The sequence below is a fragment of the Ranitomeya variabilis genome, chromosome 4 (assembly GCF_051348905.1).
Source record: "Ranitomeya variabilis isolate aRanVar5 chromosome 4, aRanVar5.hap1, whole genome shotgun sequence".
Lineage (NCBI taxonomy): Eukaryota > Metazoa > Chordata > Amphibia > Anura > Dendrobatidae > Ranitomeya > Ranitomeya variabilis.
The window spans coordinates 702,651,676-702,677,498 of record NC_135235.1 but is presented as its reverse complement, the minus strand read 5'-3'; the positions used below and the strand labels follow the sequence as shown (position 1 = coordinate 702,677,498).

Genomic DNA, 25,823 nt, shown 5'->3' with positions numbered 1-25,823 from the left:
TTTTTAATAAAATATCCTTGAATCTGTTATTGTTCAACATTTCTGCTTAAACTGTCAGTAAAAATGGCAAGTTATGTAAAAAAACTGAATTATTCTTCGAGACAATGAAAGTTCACAGTATAATAAGAAACTGCATAGCATGGAGCATGGTGTTCAACTGCTTGTCCATTCTGTCTACCAAATATGGAATAAAAAGCCACCAATGTTATGTAGGTGAAAATAATATCAATAAAAACTTCTACTCATCTAAAAAAAAAAAAAAAGTCCCCAATCAGGTCCATCATCTGTCAGTGGAAAAACAGAGTGTAACACAATTCCTAGGGACTTTGGGTGCTAACTGGGTCCCTAGAGCTAGGGGTGACCTGTAACTAGAATTTCTACTGCTCTGGTTTTCTGCCATTCTGTCATATTAAGGCTTGAGAAAATGGTATATCCCATCTCCTCTGGGATCTGCTCCTGCGTAGTCTGCTTCTGTCACCATGCATGGCCTTGTTCATTCTGCAGGCAGCGCTGGTGAGGAGATGTCAGAACCAGAAGCTCTGGGAGGTGTAGGCTCTGTCTGGCCACTAAGATTAGGGTGCTTGGGATGTATAATACCATCAAGTCTGGCAGTGTGGGTGTGTGTGTGTGCTGTCCAGCTGCAGTAATCTGCTCCTTGCTTCAGCCAATTGGAAAGCATCACACCCTACTAAAGGTTGAACCATATTGCCAGAAACTGCCAGATACAGCCTTGTACTCCTCTGGTTTAGTCCTCTGTGCTCAGCTCCCGGCTTCTGTAGAATTTCCTGTTGTGAAGATGACCCATTTACAGACCACTCTTGTGTATTCTGATTTTGTATTTTCTCTGTCCTGCTGGTTGTGACCCGGCTACCTATTCTTCCCATTTCACGCCACAGAACAAGTATCACCATGGCCCAAGCCTAGGGTTCTCTGTGTAAGTCCAGATCCATGTAGCGTGGTTAAAGAATGATGAGCAAAACTGACTATTTTAGTGAAAGCTCTCTAAGGTGGGACGATACATATGATTGGAATACAAGGCTAGAAGGATACAACTTATTTGCAAGAAACAAACTTGATAAACGAGGAGATGTCACATTGTATGTTAGAAAAGCGTATATCTGCACAGAGATTGAAGCTTCAGAGACTGGGAGTTCTGTGGAAACTGTTTGAGTAAGAATACAAGGACAGAACAATGGAAAGGACACGATTGTAGGCATTTACTACAGGCCGCCTGTGCAAGCTGAAGATATGGATGAACTCTTTATGCATCAAATGGCCAAGTTCTCCAAAAAATGACATAGTTGTCATAGGAGATTCCAAATATCCAGACATTTGTTGGGAATCTCTCTCAGGCAAAACTAACAGGTCAAGCAAATTCTTATCCTCTCTTGCTGACAATTTTACTTTCCAAAAGGTAGGAGAGAAAAGAAGGGATCTGCTACCTTGGATCTAATTCTTATAAACAGGGAGGGAATGGTTGAGGAGGTAAGAGTGGCTGGGACCCTAGGAGGTATCGACCATGCTATTTTAGAATTTTGGATAACTAGAGGAGGAAGACCTGTGAAGACTCAGACATCAAGGTTAGCTTTCAGAAAGGCAGATTTTAAAGGGACTCCGAAAGAGAATCGGAGGAATCCAATGGCTGAATATCCTTAAGGACAAAAGTGTCCAGGAAGGATGGGAAATCTTGAAAAATGAGATTCTCAATGCACAATCATTAACAATTCTGAAAAGAGGGAAGAATAGGAAGCATTTAAGGAAACCAGGATGGATGAACACATAACTTAAACACATGCTAAGAAGGAAGAAAGAAATGTTTGTCAAATGGAAAGAGGGAGCAATATCTAAAGAAGAATATAATGCTGTCTGCCGAACATGCAGGGCACAAATCAGATTTTCTAAAGCTGAAAATGAATTAAGGCTTGCAAGGGACGTCAAAAGCAATAAAAAAGGATTTTGGTGATATGTCAAAAGTAAAAGAAAAGTGAAAGATGCTATAGGATTTGTACAGGATGGAAATGATGAAATGGTAAGAAAGGATGTTGAGAAGGCCAAACTTTTAAATTCCTATTTTGCATCTGTTTTCTCTCAGGAAGGAAATGTAACATCAACTCATTTTCAGTGTCCTATTAAGGGAATAGAAGAATCCAGAATATCTATAAACAGAAAGACAGTGAGGAAATACTTAGCTAACATAAATTAATTCAAGTCTCCAGGTCCAGATGAATTACACCCCAGAGTACTGAAGGAGATAGCAGAAGACATTTTTTAACCACTCTCCATAATCTTTGAAAATTCTTGGAGAACAGGAGAAGTCCCAGAAGACTGGAGAAGAGCAAATGTTGTTCCTATCTTCAAAAACGGGAAGAAGGTGTACCCAGGGAACTATAGGCCAGTGAGTCTGACGTCTATACCAGGAAAGATCTTTGAACAAATTATAAAACAACATGTATGTAAGTACCTGGATAAGAATGATTAAACAGAGTCAGCATGGGTTTGTAACTAATAAGTCATATCAGACTAACTTAATTTCCTTCTGTGACAGAATCACTGACAGGGTCGATCAGGGAAATGCTGTAGATATAGTATATCTTGACTTCAGCAAAGCATTTGACAAAGTATCTCACCCAATCCTTATTGAAAAAATGACTAAGTATGGAATGGACAAAGCAACTGTTAGGTGGATTCATAACTGGCTTATTGATCGGACCCAAAAAGTGGTCGTAAATGGCTGCACATCCAGTTGGAGGAATGTCTCAAGTGGGGTACCACAGGGCTCTGTCCTGGGCCCTGTATTGTTCAACATCTTTATCAATGATTTAGATGAAGGAATTGAGGGTAAACTGATTAAATTTGCTGATGACACAAAGCTAGGAGGCATAGCTAATACTAGAGGAGAGAGAGGATTCAAAAAGATATAAGTAAACTGGAGCAGTGGGCAGCAACTAACAGAATGACTTTTAACAGGGAAAAATGCAAATTACTACATCTGGGCAATAAAAATAAAAAAGCATATACAGAATGGGAGGAATAGGGCTAAGTAACAGCACACGTGAAAAAGACTTGGGTATACTAATAGATCACAGACTGAACAGGAGTCAACAGGGGGAGTGGCCTAGCAAGCGATGTGAGCAGATGTGTGCCGGATCTCTATCCCTGCACTGTCTGCCATTAAGCATTCCAGAGGCGCCGCCAAATGCCTATACCATGCGCAGGAGTGCCCGGGGACCCGGCGAGCAGAGTGGAACAAGCGGGGTCGGGTGGAGATAAGTCGTGCCCGGTAATGACGCGCCACAAACAGAAGGAGCTGGCACTGGCGGGAGGCGCGAAGGTCCAAGATGCGCCGAGTCAGCGGAGGAGGTGGCAAAGGCAAGCGCTGCATACCGCAAGAAGCTGGAGGTGATAGCCAAGCTTGAGTGGTTCGCAAGGACGGAGGAGGCTGGTAAACTGCTATTGGAGGCTGAAGGTGAGGGGTCTGGAGGACCGGGAGACCCGGTGGAACAGTTAAAAGGAAGAGACAGAACACAGAGTGGTTTGGTGGAGCAGGAGTCCCCTGAGAGAATTGATGCAGCTCATGAGAGGGGAGCTATATCTCCTGCAGAAATGACCTCACAGGCTGGTTCGGCTGTGCCTATGGAGATAACAGATATGGAGGAACCGACGCTGAAAGATATATTTTCAGTGGTGATATACTGTAAATCTGCTCTGGCCGCTCTGAACCTGCGAGTTGATGATATGAAAGAGGAGATGGTGTCCCTTAACTCAGCTATGCGCAAAGTGAAGAAGAGAGTTGAGGTGGTGGAGGAACATGTTGGGAGTGTGGAAGATTAGACGAATGAACTGTTAAAAAGGGAAAAAAAGCACATTCAGCGTATCGCAGAGTTGGAATTTAAAACCGACGATCTGGAAAATCGGTCCCGCAGGAACAATTTGAGAATAATTGGTGTGCCAGAAAATGTGGAAGGGAGTAATCCCACTGATTACATTAAGTCGTGGCTGAAAAATACTGTGGGGGCGATAGCCTCACTAGATTATTTGCCGTGGAAAGGGCACACTGGGTCCCTACCAGACCTCTGCCCCCGGGGTCTGCCCCGAGAGCAATCCTGGCCAAAATTCTGAATTACTGTGATCGGGATATCCTGCTGAGGAAGGCCAGGAACTGTGATGGCTTAACCGTTGATGGGAACCGGATTTCCAACTACCCTGACTACTCTGCAACTGTTCAAAAACTTAGGATGAAGTTTGGAGAGGTCAAGAGAAGACTGCGAGACCTGGGCCTGAGTTACTCATTGATTTACCCGGCTAAACTCAGGGTGGTGGCTATGGATCGGTGCACTTTTTTCAAAATCCGGAGGAGGCCACACAATGGCTGGACCTTAATGCTAAACATATTGGAGCGGAGCGGACCTGTTAAAGTTAGCTTTAAGTGTCCATAGGACAAATGTTAACTTCTGGAAAGTTTTAAGTTGATTTCAATTTGACTGTATTGGTCACTTTTGTTATGACATGTTTTGTTATGGTTTTAAAATGGTTGTGTTCGGTGGCGCAACGATCAGTTAATTTTGATTTACGTGGGAGGGAGAGAGGTAGTAGGGAAAGGGTTGTATTTCGAGGCTGTAAAACAGCGTTCCCAGATCTCGTATAGCGAGAGTAAGTTTGATTTATACTCAGTGTTTATAAAGTTCCTGAAGGGGCAAGGGTGAGAAGTTAGGGGGTTGTTCAGTTGGGATTGAGGGAAGGGTAAAGATAGGTTGGTAAAGGGGGGGAGGGTAGGGGAGGGGGAAGGTTTAGAGACCTTAGCGAGCCTGAATCAATTTATTGTCCCTTAAAATTTTAATGTTACTGCCCATTATATCTTAAAGTTGGAATGTCAGGGGTCTTGCAAATGCTACAAAGCGTACAGCAATATTTCAATATGTGCTGAAACAGAGGTCCTCAGTGATATGCTTACAGGCAAATCACCTAGCAGAGGAAAAAGTAGCTATGTTGCAAAAGAGATGGGTGAGAAAGGCGTATCACTCGACATACTCAACTTACGCCAGAGGAGTGTCAATACTGGTACATACAAGTGTCCCGTTTGAGGAGATCGAGGTTATAATTGATAAAGATGGTCAATATGTGTTTATAGTATGTAAGATATTTAATAGATTAATGTGTATTGTGTCATTATATATTCCTCCGGCATACTCCAAGAAAAAGCTACAGGAGATTCTGGAAATAGATGGGATGGGGTTCCTCTCCTTATAGTGGGTGATGTGAAGTGAACAATATAGCTAATGACCACTGGGACAAGGGTAGGCATGCTTTGTTGAGAGAGGACGGATAGATTTATGGCGGGTACGTAATGTCAATAAATATACTTATTCTTGTTATTCGGTGACGTACGCTCCCTGTCTTGTATACATGTAGCTTTGGGAAATGAAGGGATGAATAACTTAATACAAGAGGTGGAGTACAGGCCTAGAGTATTATCGGATCATAGCCCAGTATTGGTATCATTACAATTGGCAGACCAGGGTAAATTAGGGGGGGATGGGATGGAAAATTAATCGTTCCTGGTTACAGCTATTGGATATGGAAAAGGTGGGGGAGGAACTTGTGGAATTTTTTAGGATAAATGAAGGGAGTGCAGGGAGTCACGTAGTATGGGATACTATGAAGGCATACCTAAGAGGAATCCTATTTCAGGACATTTCAAGGCATAAAACCAAGATAAGGCTGTGATGGAGGAATTGAAGGCAGCGGAGGAAGCATTAAGCACTCAATGTACATGGGACACGCAAAACTGAATGAAGGCGGCGCAGGCAGAGGTCAATCAACTACATATGCGCAAAGCAGAAAGGTTGAGAGTAGGGTTGAGCGACTTTTACTTTTTTAGGGTCGAGTCGGGTTTCGCGAAACCCGACTATCTCAAAAGTCGAGTCGAGTGAAATCGCCCGATTACCGCGAAAAGTCGGGGTCGACCGGAACACGAAACCCAATGCAAGTCAATGGGAAAAATCATTCTCTCTCTCTCTCTCTCTCTCTCCCCTCCGTCCCAGCACAGAAAATCTGGTGTTACACATTGCGAATCCCTACAGCACACAAGCGAAAAGATGGCGATAGGCGTGCACGCCCCTAAGACCTATGTCATCACTCTGCCCACGCTCCTTCATTGGCTGAAAAAATGGCGCTAAAAGCATCATACGAAACGCGACTTTGGCACGAAGATCGCGTACCGCATGGCCGATCGCACACTGGGATCGGATCGGGTTTCATGAAACCTGACTTTGCCAAAAGTCGGCGACTTTTGAATTTGTCCGATCCGTTTCGCTCAACCCTAGTTGAGAGTATTTCAAAAGGAAACATTTTACTCGGAGTGGGAAAAGGTGGGACATTTGCTCTCAGTAGTGGCCTCTGCGCAGCGGGATTCTTCTCATGTATATTCCATAAAATCAGAGGAGGGAAAAGTGGTTACTCAGGGGGAACAAATTTTAGAAGTCTTCCGGAAATTTTATAGTGAATCATATTCCTCTACGGTGCAAAAAGAAAAAGAGGAGTTAAATAGATATTTGGAAGACGTCAATTTGCTTAGACTAAGTAAAGAGAATTGTGAGTGGATGGATAAACCGCTTGTGGAGGAAGAATTGAAGGCGGCTCTGGTAGACGTGGCGGGGGCAAGGCTCCGGGGACAGACAGCATTCCGGCAGAGGTTTACAAAATTCTTAACGCAGAATTAATGACTAAATTGGATCGGGTATTTAATGAGTCGTTGGAAAGGGGAGTGCTGCCTCCATCAATGAGAGATGCCTTTGTTGTGGTCATCCCTAAAGCTGACAAAGACCCACAGCTGCCAGAGTCTTATAGACCAATTTCACTCCTAACGGCAGACATAAACATTTTGGCAAAAGCCTTGGCGAACAGACCGACCCAAGTGATTGATAATTTGATCCATCCAGACAAATCTGGCTTTATGCCCAATAAATCTACAGCAATCAACTTAAGGAGGCTATATTTAAATATGCAAATTCCTGCTGATAATGCTGGTAAGAGAATAGTGGTATCTTTAGATGCCCACAAAGCCTTTGACTGTGTAGAGGGGAATTACTTGAGGTCGGTGCTGGAACGCCTGGGGTTTCGCCCAAATTTATCTCTTGGATGAAGTTGCTGTACTCCACCCCAACAGCAAAAATTAGAGTTAATAATAAATTGTCAGAGAGCTTTTCACTGTTTAGAGGTACTAGACAGGGGTGTCCGTTGTCCCTGTTGCTTTGCGCTTTGGCTGTAGAGCCGTTGGCTGCTAAAAGAAGAGGAGCACAAGAGGTGTGGGGCTTTATTTACAGTATGAAGGAGGAAGGCCTTATATGCGGATACTATCCGGCTATTCTTGGAGGATTCGGAGGGGACCCTGAGCAACGCGGTGGCTATAATTCAGGAATTTGGAAAGTTTTCGGGACTCATGATAAATTGGGACAAATCATGTATTTTGTTGACGATGGGGTCAATGTAGGTAGAGGAGAGAGGGAAATTTCTTCAAAATTGAAGGTGGTTCATGAATTCAAATATTTGGGGATTCAGATTGCTCTTCCATTAACTAGCTTTGAGGACTTGAATTTAAGCCCGCTATTGCAAAAAATTCGTATTAAAATTTCGGCGTGGAATAAATTACACTTGTCGGTAGTTGGTAGGGTGAATCTTTTAAAGATGATTGTAATGCCACAACTACTCTACGTGCTACATAATTCCCCCATCTGGATTCCACAGTGTAGATTTTGCAGGATTAAATCTCTGTTTGGCGAATTAATATGGGAGGGAAAGAGTTCCAGGTTCAAACAGGAAACACTTCAGAGGCCCAAAACGGAGGGAGGTTTGGCGCTCCCTAATCCCTGACTATATTTCTTAGCGGCACAGTGCCAACATCTCAAAGGTTTGGGGGAGGAGTCAGGGAGGGTACAAGCACCTAATAGCCTGAGGTTTTTATATATACTTTTTATAGGGGGTGGGGGGGATTCACTTTTAAAATGTTACTTGAGTTAAAATAATGTAATGAGAATTACTTGTAATATTCTGTCATTTCTAATAAAAATCTATCTGATTAAAAAAGAACATGAGTCAACAGTGTGATGCAGCAACAAAAAAGGCAAATGCAATTCTGGGATGTATTAACAGAAGCATACAGTCTAGATCACGTGAAGTCATTATTAGCCTCTACTCCTCTTTGGTCAGACCACATCTGGAATACTGTGTCCAGTTTTGGGCACCACATTTTAAAAAACACATCAACAAACTGGAGCAAGTTCAGAAAAGAGCAACCAGAATGGTGACCGGTCTGCAAATCATGTCCTATGAGGAACGATTACAGTATTTAGGAATGTTTAGCTTGCAAAAAAGAAGACTGAGAGAAGACTTAATAGCTGTCTACAAATATCTCAAGGGCTGTCACATTGTAGGAGGATCATCTTTATTCTCATTTGCACAAGGAAAGACTAGAAGCAATGCGATGAAACTGAATGGGAGGAGACACAGATTAGATATTAGAAAAAACTTTTTGACAGTTAGGGTGATGAATGAGTGGAACAGGCTGCCACGAGAGGTGGCGAGTTCTTCATGAATGGAAGTCTTCAAACAGAGGCTGGACAGACATCTGTCTGGGATGATTTAGTGAATCCAGCTTTGAGCAGGGGGCTGGACCCCGAGGTGCCTTCCAACTCCACCATTCTATGAAGGTAATTAGAGTATGTGGCTTTGTGACTCTTGGGAATTAAATTATCGTAGGGGCCAATATTTTCTATCAGATGAGTTTCAAGGAGAAATATTAGGCTGGTTTCACACTTTCGTCTCGTAGCAGCGTACTTCCTTCCTCTGTGAAGCTCCGCCTACTGCCAGCTGCGTCCAGCATTTCCCTGTGTACCTATCTTTAATATTGGGTACACAGGGTCATGTGTTGGATGCGGATGTATCCACATGCGGCGATTTTGCGTTCCCGTTCGGTCGCCGCACACCTCAAATCGCCGCATGCAGATAAATCCGCATCCAACGCATGACCCTGCATACCCAATATTAAAGGTAGGTACGCAGGGAAACGCTGGATGCAGCCGGCAGTAGGCGGGGCTTCACGGAGGAAGGAAGTACGCTGCCATCCGCAGCGCTACGAGATGCAAGTGTGAAACCAGCCTTAGACATTCAAAGCGAACTTTGATTGTAGAGCTGAGGTGTCCTAAATTTAGGTCTCAGGCATTTGGAAGAATGGAGACCATTTTTTTTAAATACTAAAAGAGAGTTGCAGACTAACATAACTGAGGCAGGCCAATCACACCACAATCAAACTATCATACAGAATGAACCTGTAACAAAGGTATAGAATAAAAAAAAATGTTACATCCCAACAACAACGTATCTATGAGGTTAAAACTTCAACAGTAATCCGGAGTTGCACTCATTTATGGTGGACCATTGGAGCTACTATGAGTCCTGACCAGAACAGTAGAGAAAGTATTAGTGCTCCTCATTTCAGGAGAGATTGTGCAGTAATCTGAAATCCTTATGATCGAAGACATAATGTAATTTATTACGTGTAATAAATCCATGAAACCAGGGCTTGAGCCATGCCAACACATCTCTAGCACAAGTGAATTAACTTATATTACATCCATCAGTCACGCACAGCTTAGAGATGTATCTTGGTACAGGTGTAAATTTTTTTCCAGTTTATCACAATCCTGTGTAAAGTAAATACGTTTGAAAAGAAATTGAAAAGTCAGGATAAACGGAAACTTTGTTGTTATTGTACAGAAATTCACACTTGGCCTCACTGCACATTCAATGCTGTCGATCATAATACTGAAGTGTAGTCAGAATGACTGGACCTGGTCTTGTAAGGACCATATGATCACATTCAGCAGCACAGAAGGGAGAGAAGGTAGATTCATCCAATAAGATATCAGGGTTCTAGGAAGCCAACAGTATCATTACCCTCCGTTTTCTCTAGGAGGCCCATCATAATATTTTTCTTCAAGTGATTTTCTAACTTGTCAACACATTCTATGTATGCTGTCATTTGGCTTTGTAGTTTACAGATCTGGGCACGTAACGATCTGCATCTTCTAATCTCAGGGGGTAGGTGGATCCTCCGGGTTGTAAGTTCTATAGAAAAGGTCTTACAATGCCCAAAGTGATTTGAACAGTTTTGGGTGGATGAGAATGTTGTGGTCCAGAGGCAAAATGGTGATCACTTAATTGTGATATGGAATACATTATCGATAAAGCAGCCATAGTCAGTGACTGAGAAGAATCTGTGACCTCTCTGCATTTATTAGTTACTACTCACCTGGGCAGTTATCTGCAGGAATCTCCTCTTTACGCCGTTCATCCCTACTCACAGATGTCTTTGTAGTATTAATATGGGTCAGATCTTTACCCTGAAACAAATATTGTAAAAGTCACAGACAGATGGAGAAGTCACATCTATGATAAGCTCTAATCCTGCCATCTCCACCGTTCTCCTTATACAAGTATAAAACATATAATACGGGTGGATAGAACAAGACTGAGCACAAGACCTTCACAGTCGTCTACACATCATAGGGGAGATCTCATGACACCTTCTCTCCATCTACCTGATGATCCTGAGGAACATTGGGATCTTCTTGTTTACAGTCCTGTGGAAGAAGAGGACGGGGACATCTCTCTGGTGTTGTCCTCTTACTGGCTAGATCTGGAGGAAACACATACAGGGACGGAATTCATTCTTTACATACAGATAATTATAGGCCGTGTGTATTTAGTCCTGTCTATTACCTGGTGATGTGAGGGGCTGGGGAACCTCCATCATGACGTCCTTGTACACATGTTTGTGTCCTTCTAAATACTCCCACTCCTCCATGGAGAAATAGACGGCGACATCCTGACACCTTATAGGAGCCTGACACACACAATGATACCGTCATCCCCCTAATCCCTTCAAAGCTTTAGCATATAATGTCCCAGCATTCCCAGCAGGTTCACCTCTCCAGTCAGCAGCTCAATCATTTTGTAGGTGAGTTCTAAGATCTTCTGGCCATTGATGTCCTCATTTACCAGGGGGTGAGGTGGAGGACCCGTGATTGGGCTCAGGGGTCTTCCCAATCCCTCAGACACAGGGTCCTGACAGCGATCACTAGAGGTCTTCTTCACTACCGTGTAATCCTGGTTATGGAGAGACACATTAATAAATCTCACTATAGACATTTCCAGAGTCCTCACCTCTCCAGTTCTGTCCATCTGTTATTCCCATAGATAAGAATGATGTAATGTGACGTCATCAGAATCTCTCACCTCTCCAGTAAGTTGGAAGATGATCTCTAGGGTGAGGTGTAATATCGTCTCCACCATCTTGTCTCTGTCCATATCCATCTTGATGGGAATATCAGGAAAATTCTCAAATATAGAATATTTTCACTGAGAGGATCCGATATTGTAGAGATCTGAATAAGAAGAAGATAAGCCGATGTAACATCATAAGAATCCTGTGTAATAATACAATTACTGGAGATAATAAGGGAAACATATGAGGAGATTTATTATTTTACAGTATTTAGTTTTCTTCTTTACATCTACTAATAAAACCTATATATTTAGGCCACAGACAACAAGCAGTTTCTCCCTCGGAGTCGGCAGCTGAATACGTTCCTCATAGACTCATCTTCCATAACGCTAATTCTCGTCTCATTTACCGACCCTGGAATCGGCATTAGTAATACTGCAGGAGATATTCATTACACGTGACAGGAGAAATAACGACTTCATGATGAGGACGACATCTTCATCTTCTACTGCGGCTCTAGAAACATATTTGTCCAGAGTCGGTCACTGACTCCATCCCCACCGGCCGTCTATATGGAGGTTTCCCGTCTTCCCCGCACTGTAATCTTCTATCACGTTAGATCTCAGGTCTGATTCACACACAGAAGTTTGAGGCTTTTAGAAAATAATTTTTGTTTCCACAAACACCGCAGACAGAAATTATTTGATACCAAAGTCTCCATGTACAGTGTTTTATGGGGTTTATTTCTGGCCTTAGGCTTTCCTATATTACAAGAAAAACAACAGAAAAAACAAGTATTAACCCCTTCATGACATGTGCCATACATGCTGGGTCTTCCCGTTTTATGTGGGCTCCAGCACTGAGCCCATATCTTTTCCAGCAGATGTCATCTGATTTCAACAGCCAACATGTGCCCCTATGGTGGAATTGTGATCCACACTTAACCTTAAATGCCGCTGTCAATCTCTGATCGCACCAGAAGCGCATCACTAATCTCGCCCAACAATGCCTGTGTCACATGACTGTGGGTCGCCGATGGGTTGGCATTGCAACCCAGGGTCTGCAGGAGACCCCTGTGGTTGTCTTTGCCGGATAGCTATGAGCGCCACCCATTTCTGCTACACAGAGTGGGAAAAAAAAATACACCTGTTTGGTATCATCGCCAATCAATATATAAAAGGAATTAATCTGATCGGTAAACGGCGTAACGAGAAAAAAGTAAAAAAACAGAATTACGTTTTTTGGTCGCCGCAACATTGCATTAAGAATTAAAAAAGGGAGATCAAAAGATTGTATGTACCCCAAAATGGTATCAATAAAAATGTCAGCTCGGCGTGCAAAAAATAAGCCCTCACTCAGCTCCAGATCAGGAAAAATGAAAATGCTACGATTACAGAAAATGACAATTTTTTTGTAAACAAACGCTTTATTTTTTTTTTTCTTTACCATTCAAATAAAATGGAACCTAGACATGTTTGGTGTCTACAAACTCGTAATGACATGGAGAATCATAATCGCAGGTCAGTTTTAGCATTTGGTGAACATGGTAAAAAATAAAATAAAAAATAAAATAAAATTTTGGAATTGCACTTTTCTTTTGTAGTTTCACCATACTTGGATTTTTTTTCCCCCTGATTTCCAGTGCAGTATAAGGTAAAACCAATGGTGTTGTTCAAAAGTAGAACTCGTCCCGCCAAAAACGAGCCCTCACATGGGCATTTTGACGGAAAAAAAAAAATAAAAAAATTATGGTTCTGGGAATAAGGAGAGCGAAAAACAAACGCAAAAACAGAAAATGCCCCAGGGGTGAAGGGGTTAAAATGTTTCAAAAGAAAATTGGTATAAACAATTCTTTAAAAAGAAAAAAAATGTGCAAAACGCATAAGACACAGTTCATTATTTTTTAATGCTTTGTACAACAAGAAAAAAAAAAGAGAGCATGAACCGCACCTCCAAAAATCATACGTTGATCTAAAGCCGCTAAGCAAAAATTTATATTACTTAACATGAGGTTTTCAGTTTAACATTCTGATCAGACTGTATGAAGCCCACTGCCACTTCATGGCAAACCTCGTAGTGGGTCCTACCGCCCTAACGGAGCGGAGCCATGCGCCAACCACCGCCACAGCGGCAATGCACCAGCAGGGCGGACGGCCTGTTACCCCACAGCACCCATGCTGCAAGACTGAGCCCCCATGACTCCAGACCGCGCCGCCCCACCAGTACAAAGCCACGGCAACAATGGCCGCCACACAGCACCAGCACCAAAATGAAAGGAGCACTTAAACTCACCTTCCTCCAGCTCTTCAGTGAAAGCAAAAATGGGCTAGACCCCACTACGAGGTTTGCCGTGAAGTGGCAGTGGGCTTCATACAGTCTGATCAGAATGTTAAACTGAAAACCTCATGTTCAGTAATATAAATTTTTGCCTGGCAGCTTAAGATCAACGTATGATTTTTGGAGGTGCGGTTCATGCTCTTTTTTTCTTGTTGTACAAAGCATGTTCTTGTCTCTTTCATGGACCAGCACTCCTCCCATTTGGCACAGGTGATTTTAATTAGCAGGAGACTGCAAAGTAAGGGTCTAGTCCATTTTTGCTCTCACTGAAGAGCTGGAGGAAGGTGAGTTTAAATGCTCCTTTCATTTTGGTGCTGGTGCTGTGTGGCGGCCATTGTTGCCGTGGCTTTGTACTGGTGGGGCGGCGCGGTCTGGAGTCATGGGGGCTCAGTCTTGCAGCATGGGTGCTGTGGGGCAGCAGACCATCCACCCTGCTGGTGCATTGCCGCTGTGGCGGTGGTCGCCGCACGGCTCCGCTCCGTTAGGGCGGTAGGACCCACTACGAGGTTTGCCGTGAAGTGGCAGTGGGTTTCATACAGTCTGATCAGAATGTTAAACTGAAAACCTCATGATCAGTAATATAAATTTTTGCCTAGCTGCTTTAGATCAACATATGATTTTTGGAAATGCGGTTCATGCTTTTTTTTTTCTTTTTTTTCTTGTTGTACGAAGCATTATTTTTTAATATTGACATTTGTTTAAAAAAAAACACATCTTGGGGCCCAGAACATAAATGTACACCGCAGGGACAGCATAGGTGCGGCTGCAACAAAAAACCCTGGCAATTTAGCCACTTGCTGCTGTGATAAGCAAACATGGCATCTAAGAAGATGTGACAGAGTTTGGCTGAATGCCCTCCGCCCCCAAGTACCGGATAGCATGAGGCGACCTAGTTACTACGAAGCTTACATGCCTAATAATGGTGTCTGGGCCTGCAATGTACGAAGGTCTATTAGGCCGGGCCAGAGGCAGCGTCCAATAGGACACACCAATTATAATAATAAAGCCTATAGTCACTTCCCCCGCTGGCCCCATGTCTGCGGTGTCTGCACTCACTCTTCCCGGGGGTCTCAGTGTTGTGACACATGATGCCCGGCGCCCAATCAGCACTGGCGTCACTGTTTCCGCCTTCAGACAACTAGAACATGAAGAGGAAGTCTGGTTCTTCACGATTTGTCCTAAAGTGGGGACAGCGACGCCAGCACTGATTGGGGACGTTTCACAACAGCATGGGAGCCCCGGGAGAAGTATGCCAACAATGTGTGGGAACAGTGCCGGCATGAGAGGCAAGTATAGTCTTTATTATTTTATCAGGGCTCAGCAAGGAGTATGAGAATCTAAGTTAGTCAAATAGTGTTCTTCTTTAGTGTTCTACAGGAGTTAAATGACTTTGGGCCACTGACCTCACACCACCTATACATACAGTGAGGAAAAAAGTATTTAGCCAGCAACCAATTGTGCAAGTTCTCCACTTAAAAAGATAGTAGGCCTGTAATTGACATCATAGGTAGACCACAACTGTGAGAGTCAAAATGAGAAGACAAATCCAGAAAATCACTTATCTGATTTGGCGAGATTTATTTTGAAAATTCTGGTGGAAAATAAGTATTTGGTCATTAACAAAAGTTCATCTCAATATTTTGTTATACATCCTTTGTTGGCAATGACAGTGGTCAAACATTTTCTGTAAGTCTTTGCAAGGTTGGCACCCACTGTTAGTGGTATGTTGGCCTATTCCTCCATGCAGATCTCCTCTAGAGCAGTGATGTTTTGGGCATGTCTCTTGGCAACATGGACTTTCAACTCCCTCCAAAGGTTTCCTATAGGATTGAGATCTGGAGAATGGCTAGGCCACTCCAGGACCTTCATATGCTTCTTCGTTGCCCTGGCAGTGTGCTTGGGATCATTCATTATCATGCTGAAAGACCCATCCACATTTCATCTTCATCTTGCTGATGGAAGGAGGTTTTCACTCAGTCTCACGATACATGTCCCCCCATTCATTCATTCATTCATGTACACAGATCAGTTGTCCTGGTGCTTTTTCAGGGAAACAGCCCCAAACCATGATGGTGCCACCCCCATGCTTCACAGTAGGTATGGTGTTCTTTGGATGCAACTCAGCGTTCTGTCTCCTCCAAACACAATGAGTATTGTTTCTACTAAACAGTTCTACTTTGGTTTTATCAAACCATATTAACTGGGAAAGAGAGACATGCAAAATCCATAAGGGCAACAGGTTTCTGCTAATAACAAAGAAAAATTAGCTTTCACAATTGGTTCAGAATCCACCAGAGGAGCAGAACTTTTAGACTTAAAAATATCTAATAAACCCAACAGAATAACAAATCTGCAGGTCGTCGGGCATCTAGGAAATAGCTTCCACAATATTGTATAGTTTCACTTATCTTTCAATGGGGGAATTGTCAGGGAGTCACAAACACACTGAACTTTAGGAAGGCAAAGTTTGACCAGTTTAGAGATGCCCTTAATCTGGTGGACTGGGACAATGTTCTCAGAAATAAGAATACAGATAATAAATGGGAAAATGTGAACAAACTAAATAGGCACTGTAAGCTGTTTATACCTTTTGGGAATAAAAGGACAAGAAATAGGAAAAATCCAATATGGCTAAACAAAGTAGTAAGAAGGGCAATTACCTTATATACTCGAGTATAAGCTGAGAATTTCAGCCCTTTTTTTAGGCTGAAATTGCCCCTCTCAGCTTATACTCGAGTCATACCCAGGGGTCTGCAGGGGAGGGGGAGCGGAATCTGTGTAATAATACTCAACCGGCTCCTTGCGTGGTGTCTCTGGTTCTCCGGCGCCGGCAGCGTCTTCCTGTATTGAGCGGTCACATGGTACCGCTCATTACAATAATGAATATGGACCCGACTACACTCCCATACGGGTGGAGCCGCATATTCATTACTGTAATGAGTGGTACCATGTGACCGCTCAATTCAGGAAGAAGCTGTCAGCGCCCGGAGAAGCAGGGACACCACGTCAGGAGCAGGTGAGTATAACACAGTGCGCAATATTCACCTGTTCCCCGTTCCACCGCCGCTGAGTCTTCCCCATCCTCTGCAGTGACGCTCAGGTCAGAGGGTGCGGTGACTCGATTAGTGTGCGCGCCGCCCTCTGCCTGAACATCAGTGTAGAGGACGGGGAAGACACAGCGGCGCCGACGGTGGAACGCAGGGCAGGTGAATATAGCAAGTGCTGGGGGCCTAAGAGGTGAGTGTCATTTTTTTTTTAACCCCTTCATGACCCAGCTTATTTTGACCTTAATGACCTGGACATTTTTTGCAATTCTGACCAGTGTCAATTTATGAGGTAATAACTCAGGAACGCTTCAATGGATCCTAGCGGTTCTGAGATTGTTTTTTCGTGACATATTGTGCTTCATGCTAGTGGTAAATTTAGGTCGATAACTTTTGCATTTGTGAAAAAAATGGAATTTCGCATTTTTCAAATTTTGAATTTTTGTTCTGTTAAACGAGAGAGTTATGTGACACAAAATAGTTAATAAATAACATTACCCACATCTCTACTTTACATCAGCACAATTTTGGAAACAACATTTTTTTTTGCTAGGAAGTTATAAGGGTTAAAATTTGACCAGCGATTTCTCATTTTTACAACGAAATTTACAAAACCATTTTTTTTAGAGACCACCTCACATTTGAAGTCAGTTTGAGTGATCTATATGGCTGAAGATACCCAAAAGTGACACCATTCTAAAAACTGCACCCCTCAAGGTGCTAAAAACCACATTCAAGAAGTTTATTAACCCTTCAGGTGCTTCACAGCAGCAGAAGCAACATGGAGGGAAAAAATGAACATTTAACTTTTTAGTCACAAAAATTATCTTTTAGCAACAATTTTTTTATTTTCCCAAGGGTAAAAAGAGAAACTGGACCCCAAAAGTTATTGTACAATTTGTCCTGAGTACGCCAATACTCCATATGATAGAGGGGACCACTGTTTGGGCGCACGACAGGGCTCGGAAGGGAAGGAGCGCCATTTGACTTTTTGAATGAAAAATTGGCTCCAATCTTTAGCGGACACCATGTCGCGTTTGGAGAGCCCCTGTGTGCCTAGACATTGGAGATCCCCCACAAGTGACCCCATTTTGGAAACTAGACTCCCCCAAGGAGCTTATCTAGATGCATATTGAGCACTTTGAACTCACAGGTGTTTCACAAATTGATCCGTAAAAATGAAAAAGTACTTTTTTTTTCCCATAAAATTTTTTTAGCCTCAATTTTTTCATTTTCACATGGGCAACAGGATAAAATGGATCCTAAAATGTGTTGGGCAGTTTCTCCTGAGTACGCCGATACCTCATATGTGGGGGTAAACCACTGTTTGGGCGCACGGCAAGGCTCGGAAGGGAAGGAGCGCCATTTGACTTTTGAAAGAAAAATTAGCTCCAATCGTTAGCGGACACCATGTCGCGTTTGGAGAGCTCCTGTGTACCTAAACATTGGAGATGCCCCACAAGTGACCCCATTTTAGAAACTAGACCCCCGAAGGAACTTATCTAGATGCATAGTGAGCACTTTGAACCCCCAGGTGCTTCACAAATTGATCCATAAATATGAAAAAGTACTTTTTTTTCACAAAAAAATTCTTTTAGCCTCAATTTGTTCATTTCCACATGGGCAACAGGATAAAATGGATCCTAAAATTTATTGGGCAATTTCTCCTGAGTACAGTGATACCCCACATGTGGAAGTAAACCAATATTTGGGCACACGGCAGGGCTCGGAAGGGAAGGAGCGCCATTTGACTTTTTGAATGAAAAATTAGCTCCAATCGTTAGCAGACACCATGTCGCGTTTGGAGAACCCTTGTGTGCCTAAACATTGGAGCTCCCCTACATGTGACCCCATTTTGGAAACTAAACCTCCCATGGTGACCACTTTAAACCCCCAAGTGCTTCACGGAAGTTTATAACGCAGAGCCGTGAAAATAAAAAATCATTTTTCTTTCCTCAAAAATTATTTTTTAGCCCGCAATTTTTTATTTTCACAAGAGTAACAGTAACCTAGGTGTTGGGAGGTCCTGGGTGTTGTGAATTTGGATTCTGGGCTCCCCCGGTGGCTACTGGTGGAATTGAACTGGTGTCTTCATCTTCTCTGTTCACCTGTTCCCATCAAGATGTGGGAGTCGCTATATAACCTTGCTGCTTTGTTAGTTGCTTGCCGGTCATCAATGTTATCAGAAGCCTCTCTGTGCTTGTTCCTGCTCCTAGACAACTACTAGATAAGTTGGACTCTTGTCCATGTTTGTTTTTGCATTTTTGTTCCAGTTCACAGCTGTAGTTTCGTTACTGTGTCTGGAAAGCTCTTGTGAACAGGAATTGCCACTCTGGTGTTATGAGTTAATGACAGAGTTTTAAAGTAATTTCTGGATGGTGTTTTGATAGGGTTTTTAGCTGACCATGAAAGTGTTCTTTCTGTCTTCTGCTATGTAGTAAGTGGACCTCAAATTTGCTAAACCTATTTTCATACTACGTTTTGTTATTTCATCTTAATTCACCGCCAATACATGTGGGGGGCCTCTGTCTCCTTTCGGGGTATTTCTCTAGAGGTGAGCTAGGACTAATATTTTCCTCTGCTAGCATTATTTAGTCCTCCGGCTGGTGCTGGGCATCTAGAATCAACGTAGGCATGCTACCCGGCCACTGCTAGTTGTGTGTTAGGTTTAGTTCATGGTCAGCTCAGTTCCCATCTTCCAAGAGCTAGTTCCTATATATGCTGATGCTATGTTCTCTTGCCATTGAGATCATGATAGTTTGACCGGCCCACAAAGTGTTAATTGTTTGGGCTGAAGCAGGAGATAGAGAAGTGTTTAAGGGAAATTTTTTTTTTTTTTTTTTTTCTCTTCAGAGTTTTGCTGCCTAGCCCTTAATTGCTGTCTAGCTGCTTCTTACCTCCTCTTAACCCTTGAATGGCTCTGTGTCCACCTGTTTGTAATGGATCTTCAGAGTGTAAATGCAGGTTTGAATAATCTCGCCACGAAGGTACAAAATTTGCAAGATTTTGTTTGTCATGCACCTGTATCTGAGCCGAGAATTCCTTTGCCGGAATTTTTCTCGGGGAATAGATCTGGGTTTCAGAATTTTCGAAATAATTGCAAATTATTTTTGTCCCTGAAATCTCGCTCTGCCGGAGACCCTGCACAGCAGGTCAGGATTGTGATTTCCTTGCTCCGGGGCGACCCTCAAGACTGGGCTTTTTCATTGACACCAGGGGATCCTGCGTTGCTCAATGTGGATGCGTTTTTTCTGGCCTTGGGGTTGCTTTATGACGAACCTCATTTGGAGCTTCAGGCAGAAAAAACTTTGATGTCCCTATCTCAGGGGCAAGATGAAGCGGAAATTTACTGCCAAAGATTCCGTAAATGGTCTGTGCTTACTCAGTGGAATGAGTGCGCCCTGGCGGCGACTTTCAGAGAGGGTCTCTCTGATGCCATTAAGGATGTTATGGTGGGGTTCCCTGTGCCTGCGGGTCTGAATGAGTCCATGACAATGGCTATTCAGATCGATAGGCGTTTGCGGGAGCGCAAACCAGTGCACCATCTGGCGGTGTCCACTGAGAAGTCGCCAGAGAGTATGCAGTGTGATAGAATTCTGTCCCGAAGCGAGCGGCAGAATTTTAGACGGAAAAATGGGTTGTGTTTCTATTGTGGTGATTCTACTCATGTTATATCAGCATGCTCTAAACGCACTAAAAAGCTTGGTAAATCTGTTTCCATTTGCACCTCACCGTCTAAGTTTATTCTATCTGTGACCCTGATTTGCTCTTTGTCATCTATTTCCACGGACGCCTATGTCGACTCTGGCGCCGCTTTGAGTCTTATGGATTGGTCCTTTGCCAAACGCTGTGGGTATGATTTAGAGCCTTTGGAGACTCCTATTCCTCTGAAGGGGATTGACTCCACCCCATTGGCTAATAATAAACCACAATACTGGACACAAGTAACTATGCGTATTAATCCGGATCACCAGGAGATTATTCGCTTTCTGGTGCTGTATAATCTACATGATGATTTGGTGCTAGGATTGCCTTGGCTGCAATCTCACAACCCAGTCCTCGACTGGAGAGCTATGTCTGTGTTGAGCTGGGGATGTAAGGGGGCTCATGGGGATGTACCTGTGGTTTCCATTTCATCATCTATTCCCTCTGAAATTCCTGAGTTCCTGTCTGACTATCGTGATGTCTTTGAAGAATCCAAGCTTGGTTCGTTACCTCCGCACCGAGAGTGCGATTGTGCCATAGATTTAATCCCGGGTAGTAAATACCCAAAGGGTCGTTTATTTAATCTGTCTGTGCCTGAACATGCTGCTATGCGAGAATATATAAAGGAGTCCTTGGAAAAGGGACATATTCGTCCATCGTCATCTCCCTTAGGAGCCGGTTTTTTCTTTGTGTCAAAAAAAGACGGCTCTTTGAGACCATGTATTGATTACACTGGCCAACAGTGAAAATGTTTCTGAAATGAAAATAGCTGGTTTGTAATAATTTTAGCATCCTAAAAACGAATATGTTACTTAAAAATCATTATTAGCTCTTGTTGCTGAGATACAGGTCATTTAAGATTATTATGCAGGAAAATAGGGAAATTTTGAATTTTCAACAAATGTGTATTGGTAAACCTGATTACAGACCTGTTGAACCAATGTCAGCCATTTTATAAATTGTGTCTGCATAGTTTGTACTAATTGAAGTCTCTTTCTCTTGTTGCAGTAATTTTGTGGAGAGAATTTACACTTTGAAAATGCCTCGTAAATGTGCAAATATTGTTAACAATTTTTGTTACGTGTGTGGTTATGTGACATTTGCCAACCAAAGAAGACCAATTACTCCACTTGTGAAGACTGCTTACCATCATTACTTTGCTTATACGTGGCACTTAAATACGTGGCACTTATACGTGGCACTTAAATACGTGGCACTTATATACGTGGCATTTTGAGACCTATAATTTTTCCACATTTTGGTCCACAGAGTCATGTGAGGTCTTGTTTTTTGCGGGACGAGTTGACGTTTTTATTGGTAACATTTTCGGACACGTGACCATTTTTTATCACTTTTTATTCCGTTTTTTGTGAGGCAGAATAACCAAAAACCAGCTATTCATGAATTTCTTTATACCGTTCTGCGTTTGGTAAAATTGATAAAGCAGTTTTATTCGTCGGGTCAGTACGATTACAGCGATACCTCATTTATATCATTTTTTAATGTTTTGGCGCTTTTATACGATAAAAACTATTTTATAGAAAAAATAATTATTTTGGCATCGCTTTATTCTGAGGACTATAACTTTTTTATTTTTTTGCTGATGATGCTGTATGGCGGCTTGTTTTTTGCGGGACAAGATGACGTTTTCAGCGGTACCATGGTTATTTATATCCATCTTTTTGATCGCGTGTTATTCCACTTTTTGTTCGGCGGTATGGTAATAAAGCGTTGTTTTTTGCCTCGTTTTTTTTTTTTTTTTCTTACGGTGTTTACTGAAGGGGTTAACTAGTGGGACAGTTTTATAGGTTGGGTCGTTACGGACGCGGCGATACTAAATATGTGTACTGTACTGTGCAATTTATACTCTTGTAATGAATTCTTCTCGCTACCTACAGCACATACTTCCATGGCGTGTATCTAAAAAACGAGAGCTAATTAAACAATTCTGTGGGTATATTTGAGTTTCTCGACCCAAAATTAGTAATATTTGCCTATTTTCATCAAAGAAACATAAAAAAAGTTGTTTTTTGTTGGCCTGTGTTATCGGCTTTTGAATAAAATCACTGTTAAATATCAATACCCATTGCCGTTGCTGACTGATTTGTTTGCTCGCATAAAGGGGGCCAAGTGGTTCTCTAAGATTGACCTTCGTGGGGCGTATAATTTGGTGCGAATCAGGCAGGGGGATGAGTGGAAAACCGCATTTAATACGCCCGAGGGCCACTTTGAGTATTTAGTGATGCCTTTTGGTCTTTCAAATGCTCCGTCAGTTTTCCAGTCCTTTATGCATGATATTTTTCGCGATTATTTGGATAAATTTATGATTGTGTATCTGGATGATATTCTGATTTTTTCGGATGACTGGGACTCTCATGTCCAGCAAGTCAGGAGGGTTTTTCAGGTTTTGCGGTCTAATTCTTTGTGTGTGAAGGGTTCTAAGTGTGTTTTTGGGGTACAGAGGATTTCCTTTTTGGGATATATTTTTTCCCCCTCTTCCATTGAAATGGATCCTGTCAAGGTTCAAGCTATTTGTGATTGGACGCAGCCCTCTTCTCTTAAGAGTCTTCAGAAATTTTTGGGCTTTGCTAACTTTTATCGTCGATTTATTGCTGGTTTTTCGGATATTGCTAAGCCATTGACCGATTTGACTAAGAAGGGTGCTGATGTTGCTGATTGGTCCCCTGATGCTGTGGAGGCCTTTCGGGAGCTTAAGCGCCGTTTTTCCTCTGCCCCTGTGTTGCGTCAGCCTGATGTTGCTCTACCTTTTCAGGTTGAGGTCGACGCTTCTGAGATCGGAGCTGGGGCAGTGTTGTCGCAGAAAAGTTCTGACTGCTCCGTGATGAGGCCTTGTGCCTTCTTTTCCCGTAAATTTTCGCCCGCTGAGCGGAATTATGATGTTGGGAATCGGGAGCTTTTGGCCATGAAGTGGGCTTTTGAGGAGTGGCGCCATTGGTTTGAGGGGGCCAGACATCAGGTGGTGGTATTGACGGACCACAAAAATTTGATTTATCTTGAGACCGCCAGGCGCCTGAATCCTAGACAGGCGCGCTGGTCATTATTTTTCTCTCGGTTTAATTTTGTGGTGTCATACCTACCGGGTTCTAAGAATGTTAAGGCGGATGCCCTTTCTAGGAGTTTTGAGCCTGACTCGCCTGGTAACTCTGAGCCCACAGGTATCCTTAAGGATGGAGTGGTATTGTCAGCCGTTTCTCCAGACCTGCGGCGGGCCTTGCAGGAGTTTCAGGCGGATAGACCTGATCGTTGCCCACCTGATAAACTGTTTGTTCCTGATGATTGGACCAGTAGAGTAATCTCTGAGGTTCATTCTTCTGCGTTGGCAGGTCATCCTGGCATTTTTGGTACCAGGGATTTGGTGGCAAGGTCCTTCTGGTGGCCTTCCCTGTCACGAGATGTGCGAGGCTTTGTGCAGTCTTGTGACGTTTGTGCTCGGGCCAAGCCTTGTTGTTCTCGGGCTAGTGGATTATTGTTGCCCTTGCCTATTCCTAAGAGGCCTTGGACGCACATCTCGATGGATTTTATTTCAGATCTGCCTGTTTCTCAGAAGATGTCTGTCATCTGGGTGGTGTGTGACCGTTTCTCTAAGATGGTCCATTTGGTTCCTCTGCCCAAGTTGCCTTCTTCTTCCGAGTTGGTTCCTCTGTTTTTTCAAAATGTTGTTCGTTTGCATGGTATTCCTGAGAATATCGTTTCTGACAGAGGGACTCAATTCGTGTCTAGATTTTGGCGGGCATTCTGTGCTAGGATGGGCATAGATTTATCTTTTTCGTCCGCTTTCCATCCTCAGACGAATGGCCAGACCGAGCGGATTAATCAGACCCTGGAGACATATCTGAGGTGTTTTGTGTCTGCTGACCAGGATGATTGGGTTGCTTTTTTGCCATTGGCGGAGTTCGCTCTCAATAATCGGGCCAGCTCTGCCACTTTGGTGTCCCCGTTTTTCTGTAATTCGGGGTTTCATCCTCGATTTTCCTCTGGTCAGGTGGAATCTTCGGATTGTCCTGGAGTGGATGCTGTGGTGGAGAGATTGCATCAGATCTGGGGGCAGGTGGTGGACAATTTGAGGTTGTCCCAGGAGAAGACTCAGCTTTTTGCCAACCGCCACCGTCGTGTTGGTCCTCGGCTTTGTGTTGGGGATTTGGTGTGGTTGTCTTCTCGTTTTGTCCCTATGAGGGTCTCTTCTCCTAAGTTTAAGCCTCGGTTCATCGGCCCGTATAAGATATTGGAGATTCTTAACCCTGTTTCCTTCCGTTTGGACCTCCCTGCATCCTTTTCTATTCATAACGTTTTTCATCGGTCATTATTGCGCAGGTATGAGGTACCGGTTGTGCCTTCCGTTGAGCCTCCTGCTCCGGTGTTGGTTGAGGGTGAGTTGGAGTACGTTGTGGAGAAAATCTTAGACTCTCGTGTTTCCAGACGGAAACTCCAGTATCTGGTCAAGTGGAAGGGATACGGCCAGGAGGATAATTCTTGGGTGAATGCATCTGATGTTCATGCCTCTGATCTGGTTTGTGCCTTTCATAGGGCCCATCCTGATCGCCCTGGTGGTTCTGGTGAGGGTTCGGTGCCCCCTCCTTGAGGGGGGGGTACTGTTGTGAATTTGGATTCTGGGCTCCCCCGGTGGCTACTGGTGGAATTGAACTGGTGTCTTCATCTTCTCTGTTCACCTGTTCCCATCAAGATGTGGGAGTCGCTATATAACCTTGCTGCTTTGTTAGTTGCTTGCCGGTCATCAATGTTATCAGAAGCCTCTCTGTGCTTGTTCCTGCTCCTAGACAACTACTAGATAAGTTGGACTCTTGTCCATGTTTGTTTTTGCATTTTTGTTCCAGTTCACAGCTGTAGTTTCGTTACTGTGTCTGGAAAGCTCTTGTGAACAGGAATTGCCACTCTGGTGTTATGAGTTAATGACAGAGTTTTAAAGTAATTTCTGGATGGTGTTTTGATAGGGTTTTTAGCTGACCATGAAAGTGTTCTTTCTGTCTTCTGCTATGTAGTAAGTGGACCTCAAATTTGCTAAACCTATTTTCATACTACGTTTTGTTATTTCATCTTAATTCACCGCCAATACATGTGGGGGGCCTCTGTCTCCTTTCGGGGTATTTCTCTAGAGGTGAGCTAGGACTAATATTTTCCTCTGCTAGCATTATTTAGTCCTCCGGCTGGTGCTGGGCATCTAGAATCAACGTAGGCATGCTACCCGGCCACTGCTAGTTGTGTGTTAGGTTTAGTTCATGGTCAGCTCAGTTCCCATCTTCCAAGAGCTAGTTCCTATATATGCTGATGCTATGTTCTCTTGCCATTGAGATCATGATACCTGGGAGTAGGACCGGATCCCTGAACAGCACGAGGTGAGGACAGGGATCTGCAGAGCCAGTGAAAGCTACTGTGTGGGGAAGCTACAGTCCTTCGGTGGGTCTGGACTAACTAATGTG

General features: G+C 43.3%; 2 protein-coding genes across 2 annotated transcripts in view; both read right to left on the bottom strand.

The window, feature by feature from the left end:
• Positions 1-25,823, bottom strand: part of LOC143766432 (uncharacterized) — an 805,019-nt gene that overhangs the window by 545,407 nt on the left and 233,789 nt on the right. The gene's annotated exons all lie outside the window — the stretch shown is intronic.
• LOC143766447 (uncharacterized) overlaps positions 1-25,823 on the bottom strand; it is a 36,889-nt gene that overhangs the window by 2,749 nt on the left and 8,317 nt on the right. Inside the window, exons 2-6 of the mRNA XM_077254145.1 lie at positions 11,293-11,441; positions 10,984-11,163; positions 10,777-10,900; positions 10,596-10,693; positions 10,307-10,397 (exon numbers count right to left, since the gene is read on the bottom strand). Coding sequence (XP_077110260.1) covers positions 10,307-10,397; positions 10,596-10,693; positions 10,777-10,900; positions 10,984-11,163; positions 11,293-11,370 — 571 coding nt within the window. The 5' untranslated portion in view covers positions 11,371-11,441. The remainder of the gene's footprint in view (positions 1-10,306; positions 10,398-10,595; positions 10,694-10,776; positions 10,901-10,983; positions 11,164-11,292; positions 11,442-25,823) is intronic.